The 14,117-nt window shown below is 45.6% G+C and overlaps 2 protein-coding genes across 2 annotated transcripts in view; one reads left to right on the top strand and one right to left on the bottom strand.

Moving 5' to 3' along the window:
• Positions 1-7,908, top strand: part of PPL (periplakin) — an 85,323-nt gene extending 77,415 nt beyond the window's left edge. Inside the window, 5 exon segments of the mRNA XM_032230941.1 lie at positions 1,688-1,771; positions 1,889-1,904; positions 1,907-2,004; positions 3,476-3,568; positions 4,306-7,908. Coding sequence (XP_032086832.1) covers positions 1,688-1,771; positions 1,889-1,904; positions 1,907-2,004; positions 3,476-3,568; positions 4,306-6,969 — 2,955 coding nt within the window. The 3' untranslated portion in view covers positions 6,970-7,908.
• A 2,040-nt stretch (positions 7,909-9,948) lies between these two features.
• The window catches only part of UBN1 (ubinuclein 1), a 44,044-nt gene continuing 39,875 nt past the window's right edge, over positions 9,949-14,117 (bottom strand). The window contains exon 20 of the mRNA XM_032230365.1: positions 9,949-11,966. Within this exon, the coding sequence (XP_032086256.1) occupies positions 11,914-11,966 (53 nt within the window). The 3' untranslated portion in view covers positions 9,949-11,913. The remainder of the gene's footprint in view (positions 11,967-14,117) is intronic.

Here is a 14,117-nt window from a genome sequence, read left to right as displayed (position 1 = left end):
CACAAAGGTCCTAACTGGAAGCCCGCTGTTCAATTTTGCAGCCAACTGGAAGTCTGGGTCCCCCACCATAGAGTCACTTCCTAGCATGGCATCCTTTTCCCTCTACCTGTCCTAACTGAAAGCCCTTTCAATTGTGGAGCCAACCAGTGACAGGAAGCTGCAGCAGATGGATGAGAGACCCATATGCAGCCCATATGCAGTTGCTGACCCCTGCCCTATTCTATTCTATTCTATTCTATTCTAGGGCTCCAGCTGGGTATATCAACAAAGGTTAGAGCAATTCCCAAATTTTTCAGTCCAAGGTTCTCTAACTACTTCCTGGAGAGGCCAGGAATTGAATTCTGAACCTTCTACAGCCAAGCGCATATTCTTCTATAGCATGATGGCTCAAAGCTAGTTATAGTATAGTATAGCCTGTATTGTCATTGTACATCATGCATACAACAAAATTGGATACAGGTCCTAAATGAGAAAGCTTAAGCAACAATTGTTGAAAGGAAGTATGTTCATATATTATACTGATTGTGTGTGGTCAAGTTGATATCAACTCTTGGTGACCAATAGATTTTCTTCAGGGGAGAGAATCTGTCCCAACCTGGTCCTTCCAATGCACCTATCACTCCTGTTGTGTGTCCTCTACTTTTCTTTTTTATATATCCGTATAGCACAATTTAAAAATTTGGCTGAATTAGCAGCATTTTTCTAAAGCTAAGGTATCTAATGCAGTGGTGAAATTCAAAAATTTTCCCTACCAGTTCTGTGGGCGTGGCTCAGTGGCCATGGCTTGGTGGTCATGTGACTGGGTGGGCAACAAGCAGGAACCTCACAGAGAGCTCAAAAACAAACTATCACACGAAAATAACACAAAAGCTACACAACTGACTCACACACAACGCAAAAGCAACTGGACTTCACACAAAATGGCCCCTGCAACAAGCAGGATCCTCACAGAGTCACAGAGAGCTCAGAAACAAAACTATCACACTTACACGAAAATAAACACAAAAGCTACACAACTGACTCACACACAACGCAAAAGCAACTGGACTTCACACCAAAATGGCCCCTGCAACAAGCAGGATCCTCACAGAGTCACAGAGAGCTCTGAAACAAAACTATCACACTTTACACGAAAATAACACAAAAGCTACACAACTGACTCACACACAATGCAAAAAGCAGCTGGACTTCAAACACACACGCAAAAGGTTCCTACGACACACGGCACAGGGTGATTGTCCCAGCTGATCGTCGGAACCTTTCGTTTAACTTTTTTAGAGCATTTTTTACTTTTAGTAAAAAAAAAATGGTAAAAAAAGAAGTTCCAACGATCAGCTGTGCAACGATCAGCTGTGCCGTGGGATCGTGGGAAGTTTTTTTTTTTACTTTTTGAAGCATTATTTTTACTACCGATTCCAGTGAACCGGTAGCATTTTTACCAGCATTTCACCCCTGATCTAATATTTACAGAACTGGAAAGAAGGAGAGATGGAGAGTTTCAAGGTTCAGTCACTTTGGGCTAAGATTCCATCCATCATTAGCTGCTCCAGCCCGCCATTTACTTTTCCCATAAGTTGGCGGCCCCTTGGTAGACAAGGAGCACCCCTTCCCTGCTCCCACGCAAAGTAGTAAGATGGTGCCACCTTCCTCCTGGCTCTTCAAAGCGGTTGCCTTGTTTGCTTTGCAGACCACTTTGGAAGAAATCTCAAGCAAGGATAAAGAAGTCCAGAAGGTCTCTGCAGAAGCTCAGCAGTATCTACAGGCAGTGAAGGTAAGGAGTGGCATAGAGGAAGGACCCCCAAAAAATCACATCCCATTGCAGAATTGCACTTTGTAGGTGCCTCCAGCATCGTCTGAATGTTACACCCTCTCTCTCTCCTCTTCCTAGGACTATGAACTAGAGGCAGAAAGCTGAGATCCATCTTGGATATGGAAAGCGGCCGTAATGGTTTCATGAACAAGAGACCAAGATTCCAGTCCACAGCGGTCAGAGTGAAAGAAGAGGTATGTTTTAACGGGATAGTACCAAAGGTGCAGAGCAGGCTACGCTTGGGGTAGAACCCCTGGCTAGTAGCTGGGGAAAAGACAGCATCCAAAGTCTAGGATAGGGAAGCCAAATGGGTGAGACTTTGAGCCAGGCCCTTTCTCACAGCCCAATCCAACTCAGTAGGTTGTTGTTATGGGGAATAACAGGAAGCAGAGTACGAGGTACGTTCAACACCTTGAGTTGACTGACTAAGCTTCTTTCAATGTTAATGATAATAATATATATAAGAACCTGCAAATAGAGCCACGGTGGCACAGTGGTTAGAGTGCTGTATTGCAGGCTACTTCTGCTGACTGCCGGCTGCCTGCAATTTGACAGTTCAAATCCTACCAGGCCAGTGGTGGATTACGGCCGGTATGCCCCGGTACAGGCGTACCGGTGCCTGGTGGGAGAAGCAGGTACTGTTCCGGTACAGTGCTGCAGAGGGCACACCCGCCTGCCCGCTCTCCTTATTGGTATTTGACCCTACTGGGCCATTTGTGCACATGTACACAGCGTATGGCACTTGCGTGACACTCTGCTGAGCAGCTGGAGTGTCGCAGGGTGATGGTGTGCAGGTGTGTACGCCTGGCCCCGTCGCAGTGTACTGGTTGCGATGGGATCCAGAACCCACTTCTGCACCCAGGCTCAAGGTTGACTCAGCCTTCCATCCTTCCAAGGTGGGTAAAATGAGGATCCAGATTATTGTGGGGGCAAAAGGCTGACTCAGAGGTGGGTTGCTCCCGGTTTGGCTGAACTGGTCGTGTGATTCGGCCTGGGTCACAGAACAGGCAGCGAGCCAGGCTGGCCATGCCCCTGAACCAGTTCCTCAGTCTCTTCTGCTATAGCCGGCATGTTTCTGTGAATGTGTAGGACAATTTACAGTCAACTGTGCATGCAATGCGCAGCAGGCACACACGAGCGAAGCTCGCGTGAAGCAAACCGGTACCAACTGGTACAGGAACCCACCCCTGGGCTGACTCTGTAAACCACTTAGAGAGGGTTATAAAGTGGTATATAAGTCTAAGTGCTAAAGGAGACCCAAGGTAGAACCAATAGTGATAAGGCATCTGGGATGCAATCCCAAAATATCTAGAGCATCCTTTGGAACACTCTTGGCATTGGAAAAAAAAAATGATCACCAGTCAATTGCAAAAGGCAGCTTTAGTTGGAACAGCTTACATCATGCAACATCTTTAACACCATCAAACCACACCTACCTGTCCCAGGTCCTTGGGAAGGACTCGACAGGTGGAACAAAAATGCCAAATGCAGCTTTAACTATCTGGCTGATTGTGTTGTCCAAGTCCCAGTGACCCTGGGCAGTTTGCAAATTGTTAAACACATTTAAAAGCAAAAAAAAGGGGGGGGGATGTCAAGAGGCTGAGGTAACCTTAATACATGTATTCTTCCCACCACCCTCAAAATGAACCCATGTTCCATTTGCAGGAAGCTCTGCTGGCTGCCAGATTCACCGAGATCAACGCCATCAATAGGCAAAGGCTGCAGAACTTGGAGTTCGCTCAGACCTTGTTGAAACAGGTAAATAGAAGAAACTGTTTTCTACTAGTTCTTGCCCAGAAAAATGCCTCAACGTTTCTGGGGAGAACCCAACTTCTACAGGTGGTTCACGGAAGGCTTCCTACAGATACATTTTTACTAAAACTGCAGAATATGAGGAAACCTAATATGAGGAAATGGGATGTGGTGGCTCAGTGGCTAGGACACTGAGTTTGTCGATTAGAAAGGTTGGCAGTTCAGCAGTTCGAATCCCTAGTGCCACATAATGGAGTGAGCTCCCGTTACTTGTCCCAGCTTCTGCCAACCTACCAGTTCGAAAGCATGTAAAAATGCAAGTAGAAATATAAGAACCACCTTTGGTGGGAAGGTAACAGCGTTCCGTGTGCCTTCAGCAATTAGTCATGCTGGCCACATGACCACGGAGATGTCTTCGGACAGCGCTGGCTCTTCGGCTTCTAAACATTTAAGACGGCTTTTAAGTTCCTGTCTTATTTTCTGGGAAACATGGTATGCATAAAATGGTACCAACTAGAAATCAAGATCTGATTAGAGGGGGAAGAGAATTTACTTCCTAGTGTAGCCTTCCCAAGCTGAATGTCCTTCAGAGAAGTGGAGGCTTCAACTCTCAGGATGTCAAACCAACAAAGTTGTATATTCTGGAAGTTTTCTGGAAGGCGTCAGTTTGTGGAGCCATGCTCTTGCTTTAGGGACGCAGATGAGATTGTTGAACTGACTCCTTGTTTTCTGCTCAATGACAGCAACCTGACCTCCAAATGATAGAGGAATCCATTCAGCTCAGCAAGTCTCAAAAGCCCTTAGAAGAGATCTGGAAGTTAAAGAAGGAACTGGACGATGAGACCCAGTCTCGGCAGCATCTGGAGGAAGAGATCAAAGTCATCCAGCAGAACATCTTCCAGCTGCAGAACCAGAAGCCACAGGAGATTGTGCTCAGGAAGGAAGTGGTCAAGAAAATGCCCGACCCGGAGCTGGATGAGAACTACCACAAGATGCAACAGAACCTGATAGAAGAGCAGCGGAAGAACCAGGGGCTTCAGGAGGAACTGCAGTCCCTGAAGCAAAAGCTGGACATCCTAGAGCATGAGAAAAGAGAAGGTGGACAGGAGTATGTCGTCAAAGAAGTCCTGCGCATTGAGCCAGACAAAACCCAGGCAGAGGAGATTTTGAAGTTGAAAGAGGAACTTGAAGAGCTCAAGAGGCAGGAAGGAAGCCGGCAGAATGAGATGGCCCTTCTCCACCACCAGATCGCAGCTCTTTCCAACGAGAAGACCAGGGATCAGGAGAGGGTGACTGAAAAGGCCATCGTGAAGATGCAAAACGATCCTCAGCTGGAGATGGACTACAAGCAGCTGCAGGAGAGTAAGCAGAGGGAGAGCATGTTGAGGCACCAGCAAGAGGAAGAGCTGCGTTTCCTCCAAGACAAGCTGAAGCGGCTGGAGAGGGAGCGGGCCATGGCGGAGGGCAAGATCACTGTGAAGGAGGTGTTGAAAATGGAGAAGGATGTAGCGACAGAAAGAGAGGTGAATGAATTGCGGCGCCAGTACGAGGAAGAGAAGGCCAAGGCCCGCTCGAATGAAAGAGAGAAAGGCGAGCTGCTTAGGAAGATTCAGGCTCTGGAAGAGGAGAACGCCACGGTGATTGTCCAGGAGAAGGTACGGGAGATCAGCCGCCCAGATCCCCAAGCTGAAAATGAAGTGGCCAACCTCCGCTTCGAAGTGATGGAGCAGGAGAGGCGATACCTGGGTGGGGAAGAGCAGCTCCGGGCCTGCCAGAATGAGCTGGTGACCCTGAAGAGCAGAGGGCCTCGGGTGGAAGTCCAAGAGATCATCAAAGAGGTCATTAAGTACAAAACGGACGCAGAAACCGAAATGGAGATGCAGCGACTCAGAGATGAGATTGTAGATAGGACCAGAGCCATTGAGAGAGCAGATCTGGAGATCTATAAGTTGAAGCAAGAAATCGTGACCCTGAAGGAAACCAAGCCTCACATCCAAGTGAAGGAGGTCCTTCAAGAGATTCTGCAGTACCGGGAAGACCGCCAGACAAAAGAAGAAGTAGAGTCCCTGCGAGCTCAGTTGGCTGAGGAGCAGAAGAAGCACATGGACTTGGAGAGGGAAAAGAAGCAACAGGAGGAAATCATCAGGCAGAAGGAGGAAGAGCTCTCCCAGGTGAGGGAAAAAGTGGTGAAGCAGGAAGTGGTGAAGCTGGAACAAGACCCTACCTTAAAATCGGAGATGAACACCTTCTCGCAGAACATTGAAAATGAGCTGCAGCAAATAGACTCGCTCCGGAGTGAGATGCGCAAGCTGCAGCGGAGACGGTCACATCTGGAGCGCCAGATGGAAGGCCTGGAGAAAGAAAGGAAGGCCCGCCGAGAGGCAGAACTGGAGGTGCAGAGGCTGAAGATCAGACTGAGCGAGCTGGAGCAACAAGAGAAGGACACAGCCGAAAAAGTCACCGTGAGGCAAAAGGTGATTCTTCAACAAGACCCTCAGCAGGAGAAAGAGCACAGTCTACTTAAGTTGGAGCTGGAAGAGGAGAAGCACAAGAAGCAAGTACTACAAACGGAACTGGAAGCCCTGCGGAAGAAACTGCAGGCCCTGGAGAAGATGGAGGTCAAGGAAAAAGTGGTCTTTTCAGAGAGCGTCCAGGTGGAGAAGGGAGACACCGAGTATGAGATCCAGAAGCTGAAAAACAGCCTGGACGAGGAAAGCCGACGGAAAATGCAAATGGACTCCGATATCAACAGGTTGGAGGCCAAGCTTTCCGAAATGGAATTTAGCAACTCCAAATCTTCCAAGGAGTTGGACTTTTTGAGGGAGGAGAACCATAAGCTCCACATAGAAAAACAGAACCTTCTTCTGGAGATGAGGAGCTTGCAGTCAGAAATCGAGCTCACGGCGATGGAGGCCCAGGATCTGAAGAGCATGGCCCAGGTAGATCGACGTATCAATCTCGATTCCAGGTTCCACACCTTGGAGAAGGAACTGGAAGACCTGAAGAGGCTGTCGCGAGAAAAAGACGAGGAGATCGAGCAGCTTCAAAATCGTCTCCAGACTGTCGCTATCAAGAGGGAGCAGCGTGAAAACCACCTCAGGCGCTCGATTGTGGTCATCGACCCAGACACAGGGAAGGAGATGACTCCAGAAGAAGCTCATCGTTATGGCCTCATTGAATGGGGCTTGTTCGTCAAGTTGAAAAGCCAAGAATGCGACTGGGAAGAGATCACAGTGAAAGGGCCTAGTGGTGAATCTTCGGTCATCTTGGATAGAAAGTCAGGGAGGAAATTCTCCATCGAAGACGCCATGAAGCGTGGAAGATTAACGATGGGGCAGTATCAAAGTTACCTCAACAAGGAGATGTCTATTCAGGAGCTGGCTGTTTTGGTATCTGGACAAAAATAACCGCTTCTCTCTCAAGCTGCCTAAGCAAAACTTAATTTTTTTAAGCTGGTCCAGAGGTTGTCTCGTTACAAATCCAGAAGTTTTACTATTTAATGCTTCCCTCAGATCTATCTGCCAAAGCCTCCTGTGTCTTTATTCAACATTTGGGTGCTCTTTAGATTCTAGGTCACACGCATCAATCTTTGCCCCAATCGAAAAGGCCCTACTCCTGCAATTTATCAAGTTGCTGTTCTCCAAACTATGATGGAGAGAAGTAGAATCTATCCAGCATTTTTCCAGTCTGGATGATCAAGCCACATATTTCAGTTTGGCATCTCAAGATTCTGTTGACTATAAAATCCTGTGAAATGGCTTCAGTGTTGAACTGAAATCTGGGCCCCTTCCCATCGCCATAAATTCGGAATTAGATGGCCTTGAGCGAATGCTTTCCACTTCCCTTTCCTGCAGCATGGAGAGGATTCTATTTTACATTTTGGAATGATTTTAAAGTTAATGTAGCGTATGAGAAACTCTTAAAGCACTTTATAGCATTACCTAAAACCTTATTACAACTGCATCAACTGGTTTTGTTTCCTCTGGAGAATACTTCCAAGTTTAAGAAGTTATCCAAAGGAAGAGAAGGGTGCATGGTAGGTGGGCAGCAGAGGCTTAATAATCTTTCATTGAAACGGGGCAAGAGAAACGGGGTTGAACGTTAATGAGCTAGCATTAAAACACAACGTGGAAGATTTGCAAGAATGATGCAATCTTACCACGATCCAACTAGCATCTTCTCACGCTGGATCTTGTCTTTATAAAAAGATTATCTACATGATATGGGAGTGGTCAAACTTTTAAGGCAGTAAAGATTTATGTATATGCCTGTTTGATGATGGGTGTTTATCCTGTGACTCAGATTATGTAGAGAGGTTTCTAATCTTTTTAAAAAAGGGGGGGGGGGATTAATAGAGAATTATTACCAATTCAAGTGCCTTTATTTTCCCCAAAGTCTCACTTATAAGATGCATGCACTGTTTTGCTGACTTATATTTGACTGTATGTATTCAAGCTATTCGTTGGAGAAGGGAAATGGGAAAAGTTATTTATACCCCTCAATTATAATAAAGAAACGATCTAAATTGATGGTTCTTTAAATCTTTTGCCGTTCTGTCAATAAATGAACATTATAGGCATTGAATTCATAGTTGTACACAAAGAGACACAGAAGATGGAATTGGGTATGTCCAGTCTAGTGGAAAGAAGACTAGGGGTGACATGGAGCAATGTTCCAATATTTGAGGGGCTGACAAAGAAAAGGGGGTCTCAGAACTGAAGAAGCTTCTTGGATGAGAAGCGAAACACTTTCAAAGGGGGGAAAAGGAAGAAACTCTCGTTGCTTTTGGGAAAAGCACCCTTTGGGACAACTGTGACCTAGATGATTGAGAATCTCCATAAATACCTAGAATGGTGAATTTCCAACTTTGGTACCTGTCAGAATGTAATCTTCTAACTCCCAGAACTTTCAGTAAAGACCTTGCTGGCTGGGAAATTCTGGGAGTTGAGATCCATCCATCCACACACCCCATGCATGCATCCATCTCCATCCATCTACCTATTGGCCCACCCACATCCATTCATCCACCCATCCATATCCATCCACCCATCTCCATTCATCCATCCATCCATCCACCCATATCGACCCATCCACCCATATCCATCCAGCCATATGCATCCATCCACCCACCCATATCCATCCATCCATCCATCCATCCATCCATCTATCCACCCACTCATCCCACCTATCCACCCACCCACCCATCCCTTAAAACTGGAGAAAGCTAAAGCCACTAGCACTCTTTCCCTGCAGATGGCAGCTTCCAGGACCTAAGATCTGACATCTCATCCATCTTTCAGCCACGTCAAGGAGCTTTGCATCTGATTGCAGGTGTCCCTCCCCTTCAATAGACCCCCCCCCCGCCTTTCCCCCCCTCCCAACCCTCATTTAGGAGTCAATGAAAAATGTTCTTGGAAAAAAACCTCAATTTTATTAAGTTGCAGTATACAAGATTAATCATTTTCCGTGTCCCCTCCACCTCCTTATTTCCTAGAAAGGCTGCCTTTTCCCCACTCAACCCCCCCTACCCCCACTTTTCTCCAAACACACAAAAATAAATCACAGCTCTTTCCGCACATAAAATGAGGCTGATTTTTAAAATTTTTAAGTGCCATCTGGTGGGGCTTATGCCCACCGTAAACAAAATCTCCCCCAGTAGTCAAAGCCAGGGCAGACATCGCTCCTGGGGGAGCAGCTCGAGGGACTGCAGCCCCACCCCGCCTGCCCCGCCCACCGCTCTTTGATCTTGCCCTGCGCCATGGCTTGCTTTCTTAAGTTCTACTTCTTAAAACACAATGGGAGGAGGGGGGAAAAGGGGAAGGGAGGAAAGCAGGAGGGGGAGAGATTGGGCAGAAGTTCCACCACATAACATTTCCCTGAGGCAAGAGGCTTTGTGAACATTTCCTTTTTTGTTTTAAATAGATGAGGGGTTCTCCTCCAGGTATGGCAGGCACCAGCACAGGTAGCAACCAAAGCTTTTGGGAGAAGAGAGAAGGGGGAAGGGATAATGGCTCATGCAAGGCCCAGATCCTGCTAAGTGCCAATTGCTTGTTCCTATGACTGATAAAAAGCAGCTTTTCAAGAGGTAATTAACATGGAGTAGAACTGAGCTATGAGGAAACACAACACCACCGCCCCAACCAAAATCCATGTAATGAAAAAAAGAAAAATGTGTTTCAAAAAAAAACCCCTTGGCGACTTGAAAATGCAGTCTTTGGCTCTGCTGCTGCATCTTTTTGAACAGAAATAACTCAGGCCAACATTAACTTTTGGGAAAAAGAATAGGGCAAAAAAATAAAAAAATGCAAAAGACTTGAAACAATTTTGCAGAAATTAACCCAGAATCCTAAAACACCTCAAAGGAAAGAACTATTTTTTTTTCTAAGATAGGGGAAGAGGGGTTGTCTCAAATCAAACAGAACTCGCTGTGTGTCTGTGTTTTAAAAAAGGGGTTTGACGAATTGAGGAATCAAGTGCTTTTTTTCCGTTTGAGTGGAAGAATCAGTAAATTGGGGTTCAAGATGGGAGAAGAGGCTGCAAGGAACAATTTCCGCTGGCCGCAAGAAGACCTCAAGTTGGGCTGATAAGCTTTTCGGGTTGAGTTTGCAAGAAAAAAGAATTCCACCATCACCACCAACACCACCACCACCACCTGCAACTCTGGCTGAAGAGTAGCAACTTAGCACCCAGCAAGTTTAATGAGCCTTGTACTGTGTGAGCTCAAACGTGTTTTTTTAAGCTCCAAACACACACACACAAAATGGGATAATTGATGCCTGTACTGTTAAATTACTCCTCTCCCCCCGCAAGGCATCTGTTTCTCTAGAAGCAGCAACAGAACAGCGACAAGCCAAGCCAAGCCAAACCAAACCAAAAATCTAGATCAGCTTTACTCCAAAGTAACCTCCAGACCAGATCATCATCATCTTCACTTAACGACTCCACAATCCTTTGCAGGGTGAGCCTAATGGAGCAAGCAGAGTATTTTAATGGCTGGATGTCCTTCCTGTCACCAATGCGGAATTTTGTTCAGTATATATATATATATCCCCAGCCAGTTAAAGAGTTGCAACTAAGCAGTTTTAAGAAAGAAGGGGAGGGGGGAAAGTCTACTTAGAAAATGATTTAAGTCCTGAAGTAAAATGGAATCTCGGCATCTCCCTTCCACTCAGAGCATAAGGGGAAGCTCTCTCAGCTGTTCCAGGCACAAAGAGGCAACTGCATGTGAGCAAAGGTGCCCCGCATCAAGTCACTGGGTGCATAAAACATGCCAGGTCTCACAGCAAAGCGTGAAGTCCCTGCCTTGACTTGATTTGCCCAATGCAGGAGAGAACTGGCAGCTTTCCCAGACATGCCCACCCCACATTATCAGCACGGCATCCACCAGCGAGTGCAGTTAAAATGGGGATAAGGATGGGCCACCCCTACCCACCCTACAGCCCTCCCCAAAGTTCCCTTAAATAAATCCCGATGCGCCTTAAATAACAGAGAAGGATGTTTTAAAAAAAGAGAACGTTAAAAAGCTCTGGCGAGCTCCCACCTAAAAAAAGAGAGCTTGGGATAGCTTGCATTCTGGCTCCACCATCAAAAGGCACTGAAATGACAGCTTCGTTATACACATTGACCCATTGGGGGGGGTGAGTAAGGGAGGGCTTAGAACCCCATCCGATGTCTTCAGTGGAGAGAAGGAGAAGGACTGGGCTTATTGGGAATAGGGAAGATGGCAGGGTAACTAGAACTGCCAATAGAGAGCCCCCCAATCGGCGTTCGAGGGTCCTCAAGTGCATCTTAAGGCCTTCTAAAGTCTTCACTTCCTTCTGAGAAGGACCAGAGAGCTGCCACGGAGAAGGAAAAGATCTTCCAGGTAAGGATCAGCAAAGCTTTCGGGGAGGAGGAGAAACACCCTCCCCGCAACACACAGATTCACTTGGGGCGGTGGCTCCGATTAGCCAGTCCATCCGCAGGCAGAAGCGAGGGCCTTTGCAGGACTCCGCTGCAGAATTAAGAGGCACCTGGCAGGAACTCATGGGACCTGGCTTCCACAGGGAGATCTGCTCCAAGGATCTCGCCTCCCTCTGATCTGGACCCCTTGGAGGAACTTGAAGTGAGAGTCGGGCCTGCGGAATGCTTCCTTCCTCGGTATCCAGCTCAGACAGCCCCCGCCCCCCACCCCACCCCGGGGGAAGAATCTTAGTCCAAACTGGGATAAGGGGAAGTAGGGGACCTACAGATCGATTCCACCGAAGAAGGAAAAGCAAGGAAACAACAGGTGAGGCTCCCTTGCTGCATTATTCTGCAGGCTTTTTTTCCCCCCTAGAGCTGGTTGTGTTCTTTTTTTTTTTCCAGAACTGTCACAATTTCCTCGGTTGTACATTGGGCCCTTTGCTGTGTAGCTGAGAACTATCTGAAAGAGACATAAAAGGAAGGGTCATGAATATACATGGCAGTAGAGTTCCAAAGTCTTAGCTATTAAAAGATACTTCAATCACACTTTTGACTTCTTTCAAGAGTATAGATTCACAGGGAAGGATGGAATTACTATGTCCAGCTTACCACACTAGAGGCAGGGAAGCAGGAAGAGAGAGATAATTTATTTATTTATAAACTCTTATCTCCCACAATATGGAGAATGGAGGTAAGACAGGCAAGAGAGGTGAGGGATAGGAGAGAGGGTAGGAGGGGGTAAGAGGAAGAGAAAAATGGAGAATGGAAAGGGGAGAGAGGAAGGGGAAGTAGAGAAGGGAAGGAGGACAGAGAGAAGAAAGGAGGTAGAGAGGGGGATGAGAGAGGGAGAAGAAAGTGAATGCACAAATATAGTGTATGGAGAGCAGAAGAACCAATAACTGGGTTTTTTTCTTTTTCTTTTGGGGAGTTGATATAAACATTTAATAATACAATACAATGTTGGCTATGCAATAGTATACATGTGATTATGTTATGAAAATGAAAAATAAAAAAACTTTATGAAAAAAATATGGAGAATGGATTACTTGAGGAAGATCAGGCAGGAGACTTAACTGGCTGATTAATTGGTTGAATAAATACATTTTCCGATTAAAAAGGAGAATACTTGTAGATCAGGGTTGAACTGTGGGTCCCTTGATATTCTCTGAGCTTGGGGTTTTTTTTTTTTTTTTTTTGTTTTGTTTTTGGCAGACATTTCATTACCCAACAAGGTAACATGGTGCTAGTGACTAGCGTTTCATTATACAAACTGGATAACATGAATAGCACTGATGATGTTACGGATAATGACGTCTGAAAGAAAACAACCAAGCTCAGGGAGCACCAAAGGCCCCACATTTACAGATTGTCCAACTCCAGAACAATTCTGGGTTGCTTCATAAATAAACAACTTTATATGAAAATAGCCATAAGATAATACAATTGATCACATCAACATCAAACTCATACAAGCACCAACTAACCCACCCACATGTATAATAACAATAATAACAACAAGAACAATAATAACAGTAATAATAATAATAATAACAATAATAATTTTGCAGCTTCCTGCAATAACACCAGCGGAACTGCAAAGAACTGTGCTACTCAGAACATCTTATATATTAAGAAGGTACTTGGTTGATACCTAGGACGCTGGCAGCAAACCGTATCAACCATTAGCACCAGTCACTGGTAATTATGATGCATTTTTGAATGTTCAGTTGGCTGAGTTTTATGTTTAATGAATAAAGTATATAATAATAGACTTTGCCACAAACAAAAAAACTAACGCAACTAGTCCACTTCATGTTTTGCAAGGAAAATTTTACATTGCAGAAGTTGCTTTAGTAAACAAAAAGCGAGCCTCCCAGAGACGTGCACAGTTCGAATAAAATATCATTCATCTGGTTACTAGGCAGTGGTGCAAGGAAATAGCCTCCCTACCTGAACCACCACAGCTTCTCATTTCAGTTCAATGACAAAGGAGGGCAGGTCTCAGCTAATAAAAGTCTTTAAAGATACTACTGGAATTCGTCAACATAAAGGATTGCTTTTTGGCTCAGGATATGTGCAAATGAAGGCAACAAGAATTGCCCACTTTAGACCCCCTTCAAACAGTATTTCTACACGCTGTGTTTCTATTTATGACATGCCTTCCCTGTCTTGCTAACGGAGACATCTAAAACCACTACAGATCAGTGGTACTGCAATTGTTATAGTGTCCTTTCTCCTAGATACAATCCCTCTCTGAAATCTTGTGGTTCTCAGCCTTGGGAGACAATATTGAGCTAAACAAAATCCATCGACCGACCAGACAGTTCCTTCTGTTCTAACCCAAAGAGCTAAAAACATAAAGCGCAACAATACATTTAGTAACAGAAACAAAATCAGCACCCCTAATTAAATCTGCAATTGCAGCAAACCTGTAGCGAGTCCTCGGCTTACGACCGTTCATTGAGTAACCGTTCAAAGTTACAACTTTGTAACTTTGGGCATATACAGAAGCAATGATCAAGTCAGGCTTTAATGATGTTGGTTAATCCACCCTCTTGCATCACAAAGTGAGAAGAGAAGAGCCTCCAGGATCGGGAAGGGAGAAGGTAGA

This window comes from Thamnophis elegans, chromosome 14 (assembly GCF_009769535.1).
Source record: "Thamnophis elegans isolate rThaEle1 chromosome 14, rThaEle1.pri, whole genome shotgun sequence".
In the NCBI taxonomy this organism is placed as follows: Eukaryota; Metazoa; Chordata; class Lepidosauria; order Squamata; family Colubridae; genus Thamnophis; species Thamnophis elegans.
The sequence above is the reverse complement of the archived record's forward strand: the minus strand, read 5'-3'. Positions and strand labels throughout refer to the sequence as shown.